At 34.9% G+C, this 16,112-nt stretch overlaps 1 protein-coding gene across 33 annotated transcripts in view; it reads right to left on the bottom strand.

Annotated features, from left to right (window-relative positions):
* NRXN1 (neurexin 1) overlaps positions 1–16,112 on the bottom strand; it is a 1,133,558-nt gene that overhangs the window by 165,585 nt on the left and 951,861 nt on the right. For all 33 annotated transcript variants that reach the window (XM_063648738.1, XM_063648746.1, XM_063648747.1 and 30 more), the window contains one exon: positions 15,291–15,462. In XM_063648738.1, the coding sequence (XP_063504808.1) occupies positions 15,291–15,462 (172 nt within the window). The remainder of the gene's footprint in view (positions 1–15,290; positions 15,463–16,112) is intronic.

Genomic DNA, 16,112 nt, shown 5'->3' with positions numbered 1-16,112 from the left:
TATGTCTTTCTTAGTAATGACTTCGTAGTGTTCTGCTTGGAGTGGGTTTAGGGACAGAAGCGGTACTGCACTTACACGTCTGCCAGCGTCAGGAGGAACAACCTTAAGTTTTTGGAAAGGTTTGTCTCCATGTATGTGAACTGAAGTCTGACAGCCAAGAGAAAATAAATTTGTTCCCAGAAAGAAATACAAACTAATATGGGGAGGCTGGTGACTATTGCAATTGCAGGATTGCAAAACTAAACAATTTTGACTAATAATAGTGGAATTAACTTTTACTCAGCACTTACTACTTACCAGGTTTTTACCAGTTTCTAACTGTTTTGAAATTAATAACTCATTTAAACATCAAACAACCTTATGAGGTAAGTACTGTCATTGTCCCCACTTTTTAGATTAGGAAAATGAGGTTAAAGAACTTGGCAAAAAATTTCACATCTCATCAGTGTTTGAACTAGGATTTGAACCCATGCAGTTTGGCTTTTGAATATTCCCTCTTAACCTTCATGCTAACCTGCACACTTAACTAGCATTAAGTTTGTAGCATATGTCTGGTTTGATCATTTGACGTGTGGTATATATTCCTACAGCAATTTTAGTCATTAAGAGGAGTATTCAAGTTAGACTTGGCACTCACTTCTGCATTTAGATAAAGAATAACCAGCAGACAGGAAGAACACTATTATGAGAATGCTTCTCATCACAAAGGACCCCTAAACAGCTCTTACAGATCTGAATAGAAGAAGTAATAACCACTGGTATCAGAATCTCAGCACAACAAAGGTCTGAGCATCATCTGACCTGGTGAGGACCAACAATAACATTTTATGAATTATTTCTTAAGAGAATTAAGAATTATTTCTTAGGCAGCATTGCATAATCCTACAGAGCACTGGAGTAGGCTTTAGAACGTATGGTGTTGGCAAGTAAGTGAATCTCCCTGTTTTTGCTCATTTATCACAAGGAGATACTGTAAGCTGTCTTATAAAGATTTTGTGAGTGTTAATGCAATAATGTTTGTAAATAAGGTATGTAAAATAATTGGCATACTGCCCCATATAGAGTGCCCACTATAGACCGCATGTCTAACTTATTGTTTCGGATACCAGCTCTTACAAATAGGCAGGAATTTCAAAAGGTTCTATGAATGTTTGGAATTTTGGATGAGTTCTGTTACCTCTTCACCTCAATGCTAGCGCAACATGAATTTCCTTTATTGAATCAATTTGACAGATTTAACATTCTGTTTGAACTCCATTTCCATAAAGCACAGGCCTCATCTAATTATCCCCAGGTCTGCCTTCTACTGTGATTGTGCCCATTCTGCCTCTCTTTTTTACCAAAGCAAATCTTTTCATTTAAAAAAGCTTCCTTTTGTTTGTTTTGCCTCTAACCACAAAATGCACTCTCGTCCAAGTCCTCTGCCAACCCGAGCAATAAAAATAATAAATGAGAGAACTGAAGACTCTACTTAGACCTTTAAAATGCTCCAGCGAAGGTGACCCTGAAAAATTAGTATGGCATGTTATCAATTAGGTGACACTATCTAGAAAAATGAAAGCAAAATATTCCTTTATTCTGTCTGATTTTATATCTCATAAATCCTGCTAAAATACTTCATTGGAAATGCATATGGTAAGATCTAGACAGGCTTATGTTAGATATATTCTTTTTGGATTCTCAGTGGACATTTTACATATTAGGGCCACCAATATAGATAACATGCCCAAGATGACAAATTACTTCAATAATACTTAACATAAGGAAACTCTGTCTCAACTTTGAGGGGAGGGGTAAACTCAGCTGCTTTTTAACACAGTTAAATTCATAAAGCTAAAAACAAAACAGAGTTTAAAATGTTTAAAAGTCTGTCTTTGAGAAATATTCTACCCATGAGGCTAACTTTGACACAAAATATTCATCATCATAATTTAAATTTTAATATATGGCCTATTTAAAGGCCTCATACTTCAAAAGGTTTTTACATTTATTTTGTCATTCTGTCTTAATTAAGAACCGACTCCAGTATTAGATTAAGTTACACCTTTGGATTGTTAGAAAAATTAGGTTGCTATTCTTCTGGAATAAATCTACTTTTCTAATAACTACATGAACATGTCAAAATATTTTTTTAACAACAAATGCATCTGACTTACAGTTACACAAAGGCATTACGTTTAATTAAGTTATTTTTTTCTGAAATGTTATATAGAATTGAGTATTTTTAGGTGGAAACCATTTCTAAACTCTTATTTCGAAAAAAAAAAAAACAAACTTATAGAATGAGAGTTCCAAATACCTTTCATTCAGCTTTCCTCTTGTTAATAATTAAATAACCATTAGGCAGTTATCAAAACCAAGAAAGTGACATTGATAATAAACAGTTGACTAAAGTATAGACTTTATTTAGTTTTACCAGTTTTTAACTAATGTCCTTTTTCTGTTGCAGGATCTAACCCAGCTCCCACATTGCATTAAACTGCCATGTTTCCTTTGTCCCTTCAGATCTGTCTTTTTTTGTAATTCATGTAGTTTACACTTTTGAAGACTACTGGCCATTTTGTAAAATGTCCCTCAATTTTGGTTTGTCGTAGTTAGATGGAACTTATGGATTTTTGTGGAGAGTATGAATACCAAAGAAGTGAAGAGCCTTTCTTGGCATGAAGGTTCATGAAGTGAATATTTTTTATTACTGGTGACATTTAACTTGATCACTTAAGGTGATCTGCTGAGTTTTTCTGAAGAAAGTTACTACTTCTACTTGGAGGAAATATTTTTAAACTATATAAATTACTAATCTCTACTGAAAACTTTTTCGCACTTATTTTGGCATCTATTAGGGAATCCCGACTTCAACAATTTTTACATTGGGATTCTAATGATGATTTCCTATTTCCATCATCCTTCTACATTATTAATTGTAATTTTTCTGTATGGGTGAGCTGTCCCTGCTTCCCTATTTATCTATCTGTATATCTATCTTTCTATCTGTTCAGTTACTTGTTTATATCACTATGGGTTCATAGATGTTTATTTTACTCTTTTGGTTATAATCCAATGACATATCTATTAGTTTTGTTGCTCAATTTGATCTAGTTCTGGCCATTGGAAGTTTTTTCAGATTAGTTCTTATGCTCCTTTGTTATGCTTCTCTCTCAGGGGTCAATAAAGTATGCCCTACAGGTCAAATGTATCTACTACTATCTATCTAATATTGTAAGTAAAGATTTATTGGATCACAGCCACACCTATTCATTTTCCTATTAGCTATTGTTGCTTTTGAGTTACAATGGCAGAATTGAGTAATTGTGAAAGAGACCATGTGGTTCTCAAAGCCAAAGATATTTAATATTTGGCCTTCTATGATGAAAATGTGTTGATCTTTGCTCTAGATGAATTTTCTTTTTTTAAATTATGAACTTTGTATAGTGCCCAAAATGTATTTAATTGTTATATCTGAGGTACTTTAGAATTCAGATTCTTGAATGTATATTTTTCCTATATTCTCCTAACTTCATTAGTTGTAGTAATTTTGATGCTAGACATTTATTATTTTGTTGGAAGAAAACAAAATGGATTATCAGTATTCTATTGAGTTTAAAATACTAAATCACACAGAATAAGAAAATAATGGTGAGACAAAGGTGAAAAATTATCTAGTAAGAGGAGCGAAAGAAAAATTGTCCTCTTGCATGATATGTTTTAAAGTTTCCTAAATACATGCAAACGGCTTTATTAACTTCTTCGCATAATAATGAACGGTAATATGGTAGTCTCCTCTTATTCTACAGTTTCAGTTACCCACAGTCGAATGCAGTCTGAAAATATTAAATGGAAAATTTCAGAAATAAACAATTCATGCCATTTCAGTAAATGGCATGCAATTTAAATAATAAAGTTTTAAATTGCATGCCATTCTGAGTAGCATGATAAAATCTCTGGCCATCCCACTCTGTCCCTCATGACACATGAATCATCCCTTTTTCTAGTGTATCCACATTATATAGTCGGTTAGTCACTTATAAGTACCCATCTGGGTTATCAGATCAACAGATCACAAGAAGAAGGGTGAGTATAGTACAATAAGAAATTTTGGGACAAAGAGAGAGAGAGGAAGAGGCCACATTTACAGAACTTTTATGATGGCATATTGTTATGATTGTTCTATTTTATTACTAGTTATTGTCACTAATCTCTTATTATGTCTAATTTATACATTAAATTTTATCATAGGGATATATGTATAGGGAAACACATAGTATATAGTATATATAGGTTTTGGTACTATCTGTGATTTCTGGCATCCAATGAGAGTCTTGGAATGTATTCCTCAATGGATACAGGGGGATTATTGTACTTTCCAGAGATGTTATATTGATAGCAATTTTTATCTTTATGATTTTGGACACAGTTACTTCACCATCACACTTCACAATCATGAGATGATTCACTGAGAGACCTTTCCAAATGAAACTCTTAAACCATGCATTTTGGTTTTAAGGATATTCATTATGTAATGCCCCAATGTTATAATTATATCAAGCATAGTATCAATGCTTAAAATAAATTTATTAGAAGGATAATGGCATTCTTATGATCCTATTTTGGAGAACAATTGTTTTAAACTGGAAGTACAAAAGTTGGTCCTATTCTGTGAAAAAAAAAATTATCTGAGCTAGTAAAGGCTACACCCAGAGGGCGATGTCAGTGGTTAGAAGGTTATTAGCAGGTTAGTAAAGGGCAGCCACATTTCATTGGAAGCATGTTTAATTAGGGGAGGAGGACGTTTCTCCTCATATGTTCATTACACAGACTTTATTTTTTCCTCTAATATCTCAATATCCTCAAAGATCACCTAGAGCAGAGGTTCTGAATTCTAGGTAAATGGGCCTAAGGATGCAACCCTTAAACATAACATACATAATTTTGTATACAAATGCAGATAGATGTGTATTTTTCTACAGATAGAATGTTCCACTTTATTGGATTCTTACGGAGACAGAGATTCAAAGGAAGTTAAGAAAAACTGATCTAGATTAATGTCTAAAATTAAATACAGTTACCTAAGCTTTATACTCTACATAGGGCCTTGACACCAGTGTATGATATTTTATCCTTTTTGATACTCTGCCTCCTCTTGACGGCACTTTCATTTGTTTATTAGAAGTTAAGTGACATTAAAACCTACTTATTCCTGGCCAGGCGCAGTGGCTCATGCCTGTAATCCCAGCACTTTGGGGGGCTGAGGTGGGTGGATCACGAGGTCAAGAGATTGAGACCATCCTGGCCAACGTGGTGAAACCCCATCCCTACTAAAATACAAAAATTAGCTGGGCATGGTGTGAGGCTGAGGCATGAGAACTGTTTGAACCCAGGAAGTGGAGGTTGCAGTGAGCTGAATTCGGGCCACTGCACTCCAGCCCGGCGATGGAGCGAGACTCTGCCTCAAAAAACAAAACACAACAACTTATTCTTGAGCTTACAAGATATGAAAAGTGGGTAGACAGTGGACAAATATAAATAGCATGAAAATCATGAGACTTGTTCATAGTTGACACTCAAATAATGACATTAAAGCTGAGAAGGAACAAATCACATAGTACAGTTTTAAAAATTGTTCATCATACACCAAAATACTAGCTATTATGTATTAACATTATAAAAATATATAAATAAATATGTCTGTGCTATTTAATAAAAGCTCCTGAAGATATAAGAAGTCAGAGTGTTTGAGAAAGTATCAAGAGAAAGGCTTGTCATTGAGTTGGGAACGTGACTTGTTCTTCCATTAAAGTCAGCTATTTATAAACTATATGATAAAACAAAGATACTTTTAGGTAATAGTCAAATTATAAAAGCCACTGTTATAAAATATAAATATTAAAATCAACCAAATACTTGTAAATACCATCTGAAGTTTCCTAAAAACCTAATACTCTTAATATGTCATTTTTTCTGGCCTTCAGTGTTTAGCTATTCTTATAACTTGTTTCCAACTCATTTCCTAAAAGCTAAATTTTTGCATTGTAGTGACAATTAATTTTTTACATCTGACATGATTAATTCAATTTTTGTAACCAGTAGTTAGATTCATTAACCTGATTACCCGTATCTTTGGTGAAAAGTCCTTCAAGACAATCTCAGCCAATATCTTTAGCCACACTTATTTAAAAATCATGATAATGCTATTCTCTGTTTAACGTGACTACTTTTCAGGAGTGAGACCAGTATATCCCTTTATTATGATAAGAACTTAAATTGCTAAACAAATTGTATGTTGAAAACAATAATGGCAGACAAGAAGTTAAAGGGAGAAATTTTATGAAATTTTATGAAGGGCTGCTATTTGTATATTACAACATAAGATATACTTGGCAAAAGTTCTTAAACACAGTAATGATTAATAAACATTTCTCAATTTGATTTGATGGGTGGATTTCTAAGTAATTTGTTCTCAGAATCTGAGAACTTTTAAAAGTAAAAGAAGTTCATTAAAAACTGGCGAAACAGAATAAATTTTTATTGATTAAATGTTTCAAAATATATTTAATTCATTTTTAAATAAGCTTAAGTTTAGCTTCAAATACGTAGGAAACCCATGAGTTGCTATCCTACTTTATTGAGCTCTTGGTTTCTGATAGTGTTAATAAAGGCACCTATCCTCCTCACACAGTTGCAAAAAGGATTAACTTAAGTGAGAGGCAAAAAAAGTACTAGGAGAAATCGGGAAAGAAGAGGTTTTACTTATATGTCCCTATGTCATTCACAATAGTATCCAAATAGCAGATACCCAACACATATCTGAAGAAACTAATTTCTCAGATTATTTCAATTTTGTCAGCAATAAACGTTTAATAATGCATTTGTTTTGGGGGCAAAAAATCAGCATATTCTGAAAGCAGAAAAAAAGGGCCTGTTTGGGTTTCACTGAGCTTTCAGAATTGTCTGGACAATTATTAAATTGTCCCTGTTGATACTCTGTATGTTAGCCTCTACTACAAGAGAACTTTATGAAAGTCACTGATAGGTCTAATTAACAAGTTTCCTGGGATGGAACAAAGAACATTTCCATAAATACATAGCAATAATGGAACAAAAATGGCAACTTACAGACAAACTACAAGATTTCAATTTAAGGAATGAAGCAGTTAATCCTAGTTGATATAATATCATTTACTTCTGTTTTACCACAACTCTTAGAAAACATCTGCATTATCTGTTTGCCAGCCTGTGTAGTTTAAATGATGCCAAAACCCATCCAACCATCAGAAAATCTTGCTCTCTCTTTTAACAGAAAATTAAAAAATGCTAACATGGTTGTGTGTCCGGAATTGGTGGGTTCTCGGTCTCACTGACTTCAAGAATGAAGCCTCAGACCCTAGCGCTGAGTGTTACAGTTCTTAAAAGCAGTGTGGACCCAAAGACCCAGCAGCAGCAAGATTTATTGCAAACAGCAAAAGAACAAGGCTACCACAGCATGGAAAGGGACCCCAGCAGGTTGCCAGAGTTGGCTCTGGCAGCCTGCTTTTATTCTTTTATCTGGCCCCACCCACATCCTGCTGATTGGTCCATTTTACCGAGAGCCAATTGGTCTGTTTTACAGAGAGCTGATTGGTCCGTTTTGACAGGGTGCTGATTGGTGCGTTTACAATCCTTGAGCTAGACACAAAAGTTGGGCTCCTCCCCACTAGATTAGCTAGATACAGAGTGCTGATTGGTATATTTACAAACCCTGAGCTAGATACAGAGTGCTGATTAGTGTATTCACAATCCCTTAGCTAGCCATAAAGTTTCTCCAAATCCCCATCAGATCAGCTAGACGCAGAGTGTAGACTGGTGAATTTACAAACCTTGAGCTAGACACAGAGTGCTGATTGGTTCATTTACAAACCTTTAGCTAGATAGAGTGCCGATTGGTGTATTCACAATCCCTTAGCTAGACATAAGGATTCTCCAAGTCCCCACCAGATTAGCTAGATACAGAGTGCAGACTGGTGCATCCACAAACCCTGAGCTAGACAGTGTGCTGACTGGTGTGTTTACAATCCCTTAGCTAGACATAAAGGTTCTCCAAGTCCCCACCAGATTCAGGAGCCCAGCTGGCTTCACCCAGTGTATCCTGCACCGGGTGGCAGGTGGAGCTGCCTGCCAGTCCAGTGCCATGTGCACCGGCACTCCTCAGCCCTTGGGCGGTGGATGAGACTGGGCGCCACGTAGCAGGGGGCCGCGCAGGAGCCCGCGGCTGGGGGACGGGGGGAGGGGAGGCTCAGGCATGGCAGACTGCAGGTCCCGAGCCCTGCCCCGCAGGGAGGCAGCTAAGGCCCCGTGAGAAATCGAGCACAGCGCCGGTGGGCCGGCAGTGATGGGGTACTCTGCGGACTCTCTGCAGCTGCTGGCCCTGGTGCTAAGCCCGTCACTGCCCGGTGCTGGCAGGGCGCGCCAAGCCCACGCCCACCCAGAACTCTAGCTGGCCTGCAAGCGCCGGGCGCAGCCCCGGTTCCCACCCATGCTTCTCCCTCCACACCTCCCCGCAGGCTGAGGGAGCCGGCTCCGGCCTTGGCCATCCCAGGAAGGGGCTCCCACAGTGCAGTGGCAGGCTGAAGGGCTCCTCAAGCGTGGCTGAATGGGCGCCGAGGCCGAGGAGACACCGAGAGCCAGCCAGGGCTGCTAGCACGCTGTCACCTCTCAGTTGCCTTACAGTAACTGTAAAAACTCTGATATTTAAAAAAATCCAAGTCATTGATAAAGTAAGAACAAGTGAGAAATCTGATAATATATCATTTCTTTCCATCTCCTTGGACACAATTTCTCAGAAGCTAAGCTTAGAATTTTAGGAAGATATATTCAATATACTACTTAATAAAAAAGTTCATTATGTTTCATCATTTGGAATAACCACAAATTCCCAGCAAAACTGAACACTGTGAAAAAAGATAATTAAACAGGAAAAATCAGAGTTTTAGACACTTGTTTAATCTAACACAGCTACTGTATTCGTGGCTTCAGATTTCTCAGAGTAAGATTTATTACAGAAAATTAGTGTTAGTAAACATTTAACGATTTCCAATGGAAACCAAACATATATTGAAACAAATATTCATCTATGCACGTAAGTATATTTTGGCTAAAAACCACCAGAAAAAAAATGCTTTGACCTAGAAGTTTAATGAGGGAGGTAGCTTTATTCAACAACTATTTATTAAGCACCTTCTGTGTGTCACACCCTGATTATTAGGTCTTTTGTTAGACTATACTCAAAATTGGTTATTAATTTAAATAATAATTCAAATATTCCATATGGTTTTTCAGTTTCCACAAGACTTATATTTTCACTATTTTACTTTCAGAGGAAGGAAAAAAATTAGTCAAACATTTCCCATATCTATACATTTAATGAGAACATGGGCAAGTCTTCTTTTAACAAACTTTTTCTCCCAAATGATTCTTAAGTATTCTAATGTTCTAATGGTCCATAATGATTTACTTAATTTGCTAATAAAGTTTCTCTAGTAAAGTTAGAAAACAATTAGTGCTTACTAACGAGTATTATTGATTCAAAACTTTACTGAAAACAAAATATGGTTATTATAAGATAAATTATAATTTATCTTATAAATAACTATGGTTATTATAAGAAAATCTTTTTTTATGTGTTACTATGTTTAAACACCCATAAGATAGTCTTGTGTGTATATGTGTTTGTGTGGGTCAGCAGAAATAGCAGACTGTGACATCGACTGATACAGTTAGGATCAATCACATAAGTAATAACATTTAGTTATGAAGAATAGGCTATGCTACGTTTAAAAATGCATCTAATGATCTTTGTATATTTTACTTTATGTTTCCCAGACTTTATAAAGGAAGGTGCATAGCTTGTAGACAGCAGTCCCCAAGTGTAGTTTTTACTCTGCCACTAACGAGCATTGTGATCTTGAGCAAACCAGTTGGTCTCTTCAAGGTTCCATTTTGTTGTTTGATAAATGAAGGAGCTGGAATAGAAGAACGTTGAAGTTCCTTCCCTCCTTCAAATGTAATGATCATGTAAGGTAGATTTCTTTAATTACATGATACTTTGAAAAATTAAATTAAACAAATATAAAAAAATCATTAAATTAACCAACACTTCAGTACCAACCCTGCAATCTCTAAATAATAGAGTGACTTAAATAAATAATAAATTATTGATGACTTGAATTAAAAATAAACTAATCTTAGATTAAGCTACACTAAAGGTTTGGAATTTAGGATAATAATATGACTTCCTGAGCCCTGAAATATTTTACCAGCTTTCATGGATGAAAACAGAGTTAAGGTTTAGATCTAATACTCATAAGCTCTTCCAGACAAATTGCATGATCATGAGAAAAGATTTACACCATCTCTATGGAGTCTTAGAGCATTTCTCTCTTTCTCTCAGATCCTCTTATCCCTAAAGGATCTCTTTATCCTACCACTCCAGACCACCATTTTCTATTTTCCTTAAACTTAACAGCAATCAAACTCGGCATTTTGAAAGTTGATACATTTTATCTGACATGTTTAGGTTTTCTGGATCCTCCTTATTTCCCAATCAGACTAATCTGTTGGCAAACAGGAATAATAATGTCTTTGACTTCTTTGTTCTTTCCTACAACTGGTTTCCATTTCATTGGTACCTAGTGCCGTCTGGTGACACACAGCAGCATTAGAACATTGAATAATTGCTGGTTAAAAGAGAGAGGGGGGACAGGCAGACAAGAATGAGAGAGAGAGAGAGCCTAAAATGCGGGCATGTCTCTCTTTCTATTAAGTTGTTCATTAGGTTTTACAGTATATTTTGCATTCATCCTGTTTATTTTCTCACATTCTACTTTAGTACTTTATCTTTTGATACTGGATTGGTTAGTAGTTTCCTGAATAGTTTGTCTGTCTCTATCATTTCCTGCTAATCCTTCCACATTGAATGCATGCTTGAAAAGACCTAAATCTAATTTACTATTGATTTCACAGTCTTACCACACCACTCACTTCAAAATGGTCTCTTCTTCCTTGGAACGAGTTTTCCTTTTATATCTTATTCAGAAATTAGCCAAATATGATATGATAACTCTAGCACTTTCTCACATTTTATATTTCTAATCTTGAACTTTTTTTTGCCTATCTCTGTAACCAGACTGTAAATTTAGTATGTTCCTTTTATGTAGTATATATCCTTTAAATATTTGTTGATTTAATATGTCAACGAGTATAAAACGAACATTTGACCTTGTGTAGAGTGTAAAAGAAATCTTTTGACACACTGTGATAGGAAAACAAATTCAAAAATTTATTATCAAAGATAACTGTGATTTATCTGAAGCAATCTTTAGTCTGGGTAAGCAAGATGATGTTAGGCTTTGTGAATTAATGTTATGAGAAAAGAAAGTCTATTTTTGTGGAGAGAGAAAATTTTCCTGTATAACTGTAATTAGGGACAAATCAGAGATTAATGATGCATTATATTCTAGAGCTTTAACTGATAAGCACCAAGAAATGGCTTTCTCAACTTTAAATGGTTTGTAAAATATTATCTCTGTACTTTGCTCTATATATAGAAAATAATGGATACTAGGTCTGCCATTCAGAAAATTCAATATTTATTCTAAAATGTAAACTGTTGAGTTACAGGAAGATTTCATATACTCAAAAACAGCATAAAATCTACCTCTGCTAATTAGTTTCTCTATGAAAGCCTTCCAGGCAATTACAGGGCAGTACCATTGGTCAATGCTTTGGTTGCTTTTCATTAAAGGTATAGTGTTGCTACCAGATGAATTGCTTCATATAAAAGCACTTACCACAAAGACCTATAATGGAGGTTAAGTGCTATACTAATTACTAATTTCAATCCTTATTACCTATATTTTGCAGTACAGGCACTTTAAAGGAACCAAATATAGTCTGCTGGTTCCCGCTTCTCTGATTATAAGATTTGGTGGTAAAAGCTTTAATTTAGCTGCTCTTCTAATAAAAATAACCCCCATAATTAATAAAAAGAGTCATACCACAAACTGACATAAAATACATATACTAGACTTTGCTACTGAACTCGTATTTACAATCACTGTGTCATAAAAACTTTAATGGAGGTGACACACTCTTCAAAATTTGTATTCAGCCATTATGGCACCGTTGCAGATGAAGCTCCAAGAGAAAAAGGTATTTGAAATTTTCATGGGTTATTTCCTACCTCAGCATCATACTGAAATGAACACAGAGCAGATGATTAATAAAACATCTGATGAGAATGGTGACTCCCCTGAGTTCTTTATATATTGATCATTAACTTTTTATATGTATATATTGAAATTCTTCATATGTGCTTTATTTTCTTGACGGCTGACTCTGTGTTTTTCCTTGCGTATATCCTTCAGAATAATTGCAACTTTGCCCACTCTTGGTTTATTTATATTTTCTAAAATACATCTTGGTAAAAGGGCATTTAAAATCTCTGATTAAATGTTGAAAGTTGTATCTGAAATAACTATATGTAAATATTTGCTTCTTATTACGATACTGCTCATTTCTATTTTTAAACATCTTTTACATTGTGTTGCTTATTCTGAACAATTATTTAATTGGCAAATAAGGTACTATATGTGTTAAACAAATATTAATCTAGAAAAATATGTACAAGTATTTTTTTCAAATAATTAATAAGTACTGCCTCAATCTCAGCTACCAGATGCAAATTGGACATTAGTCTGCTACAAGAACACAGGAATCATATCTTTTGTGAACTATATTCAGTACATGGCATCTGGTATGTGCACAATCAAATAAAATATAGTAAAATTGGGGCATATAGAAATTTTTGAAAACATAAAATATTTACTAAAATGCAATGATGTTTGGCTAATATATCCTATATTTATTTTCTATCATCTATGCTTGGGTAAAGCATCCTGTATTTCTCTTTTACAGATACATTATGCATATTAATAAAGTCCAAGTATAGATATTTTAACTTAGCTTAAACCAGAATTTCCCAAACTAATTTGAGCATGGGAGCTTAACCCAGAATTTCCCAAGCTAATGGGACTTTCCCTTTCTCACCATAAGTAGTAATAAGCTCTAGGTAAAGATACCAGTTTGGAAATTGCTGATTAAGTGTTAAAAGTTATAACTCTAAATAAAGAAATTTTAAAGAATTAACTATGAACACAAAACCATGCCTCAAGAGGCAAATGCCACACTGCAATAGTAACAGGATTTATCATTTTGCACGTTCAGGTCCACTGTTCACAGCTGACAACATCCCATGAGCAAAGCCTAGACCTTACCCTACTATATATTTTCATGGCATCCAGTGTGATGACTTTCTCTCAGCAAATAGGCAGTGATTAATCCATATTTTAGGAAAATTACCAATACACCCTTCTGTAATTTTATTAAGGTTTTAGCTATTACTTTTAAAAGCACATTTTTTAGGCTGGGCATGGTGGCTCATGCCTGTAATCCCAGCACTTTGGGAGGCCGAGGCAGGAGGATCACTTAAGGTCAGGTGTTCAAGACCAGCCTGAGCAACATAGCGAGACCCCCATCTCTACAAAAAAATTTTAAAAATTAGCCAGGCATGGTGGTGTGCACCTGTAGTCCTAGCTACTAGAGAGGCCGAGGAAGGAGGATCCTGTGAGCCCAGGAGTTTGAGGTTACAGTGAGCTATGACTTTGCCACTACATTCCAGTCTGGGCAAAAGAGTGAGACTTTGTTTCAAAAAAAAAAAAGTTAAATTGATAAAATAAAGGATAAAAATTGAAACTGCACATTTATACTAGGATTTCAGATAATGCAATAATCTGGGATTAGCAGGGACTGTGTAACATTGCATGCATATTAAGTTACTTGGCTTTCAAATCTTCCATTACTTCACCTTATTGTATATGGCTTACATAATTGTAGTGTAAAATTGTGGTAATTCCCAAGACATCGATTCAGCAAATATTTATTGAGTGCCTACTATTTGCCAGTATTATAACAGGCACTGGACATATTAATTTCCTTGCTTCCTAACTTTGTCATACAGCAGTTTTTTTATTACATTTAATTCAGCAAATATTGGCACAATACTAGGCTTATGGAATAGGTTTGAACTAGGGCTTGAAGATTTAGAATTCTATAAACCAGAAAAGGTCCAGAAGGGTATTCCAGACATTTCATTCCACAATTGTGAGTTAGTACTTGGGATATTTGATATCAATTGAATACATTGGTTATGTCATTAAATTACTTCTTTCAAGAACCAAATAAGTCTGATAGAGGAATTTAAATATATATTTTGATTATTATTTTTATTGGGTAAAATAGAAATGTATTTTCATACTCTTTCTTTATACTGTGTTATAAATTGTGTGCTTTGCAAAAAAACATAGTTACATCTAAAAAAGGAAGAGAGAAATGAGACTGATGCTTTTAGTAACCTATTTTATACTAAAATATAGAGACGATAATGATCGCAGTAAAATACCTTTATACTTTTAATTTATATTTTACTTAAAAAGCATATTTGTTTTAAAATTGAGGATATATACAACCACAAGTAACACTGTTTAAAATTTCTAATCTACCACCTTTGTTTCAATAAGACAATATTGATAAAACTCATTCACAATAAACAAGACAATTTTTATTTTATCAGTAACAGCTTGACATTTATTCTATAGACTTAAAATGAGTAGTGCTAGTGTCAAAGAATCCTCATGAAACTCCATGGTTATATGAAAGTGAAAACAAACTTATGTACATGTTCTTATAACTGCTGATTTATGCTACTATTGTTTTCTCACTAGTTCTCTACTTATCTCACGGGATCCCTACACTTTAATGTGTTTCAGCTGTGCACTACCATCTGAGGAAGGGTTAGGTCTTATTTTCTCTCAGAAAAAAAAAAGTGTTATAACATTCTTTCCCTTAGTTTTAAATTTTAACTTTGTTACTTTTGACAAAGCCTTTCCTTTGTTTAAATGCAAGGATCCAGTAAAAAGAGCTTTGATATGTTGTGCTTTTTATGTGTGCATTTTTCTGATTTCACTGATGTCCTGAATTTTGAAAACGATAATGTACACCTTCACGTTCTCCTATAAAATGGCATTTGTACACTGTAGCAAGAACAGTTTAGGACAGCATTATATTCACATGACTCTAAAGTCCAATAAATAGTTGATGGTTTCTCAGAAAACCACAATTTGGTGAAACGGACGCAAAACAGTGCTTTTTCTTCTGGTTTGTTTTTCATAAAATCTTCCCCCCATACATATTCACTTGCTTACCTGCAGGGTAGCGCTCGATCACTGGCCAGCTGTCCACCTGTAATGTGGCATTGCCACCACTCCTCGTGAAACGAACTACATGGTATTTCCCATCATTAATGATTGCATTGGACTCTTCAATAGCGATGTCATCTGTCCCAACATTAAACTTAACTCCAATTTTCCCCTGGTGCTGTAAGAGAGGAGGGGAAAAAAAGTTGTATTGACTAGTCACCATTTAATAAAAATTACATACAAGGTATTGTTTTAAAATGTGCTTTGGACAACAGCTGCTTTCCTCCAATTTTACTTCTGAAAAACTACATGTAGTAGAAGCAAGATTCTTGACATTTGGGTAAATTTAAGACATCTCTTTCATGGATAATTGATATTCCAAAAGGCACACTTTCAAGGGAATTGAGCTGCCTTCTTCCCAGAGGTTGTCACAGAGAAGGTGCACAGCTGCCTGTACAAAGGACATCCTTGCATGTCCTTTAACACAGCCCCTTTAATCCACTCTCCCCATTTCACAAGAAAAACGGGGCTCCAAATTCTTACTTTTAATAACTGGTGAAATCAGAGCAATGTATCTGTTTAGAGCCCATTGACAAATACTCACAATATGGGAAATCATTCTAAAGGGTATGGGGCATTTAATGAGTGCAGTCCCTTAGTCAGTATTCACAAAACCATCACATACTAACAGCTTGAAAGTTAATCAATGTTTTTATTTTATTGATGATGAAACATCAACATTTTATTGATGATAACACAGGAAGGTACAAGACTTGTTCAAGGACACATAACTTAATAGAGACGTACTAAAACTAAAATTCAGTTCCC

This window comes from Pongo pygmaeus, chromosome 12, assembly GCF_028885625.2.
Source record: "Pongo pygmaeus isolate AG05252 chromosome 12, NHGRI_mPonPyg2-v2.0_pri, whole genome shotgun sequence".
In the NCBI taxonomy this organism is placed as follows: domain Eukaryota; kingdom Metazoa; phylum Chordata; class Mammalia; order Primates; family Hominidae; genus Pongo; species Pongo pygmaeus.
The sequence above is the reverse complement of the archived record's forward strand: the minus strand, read 5'-3'. Positions and strand labels throughout refer to the sequence as shown.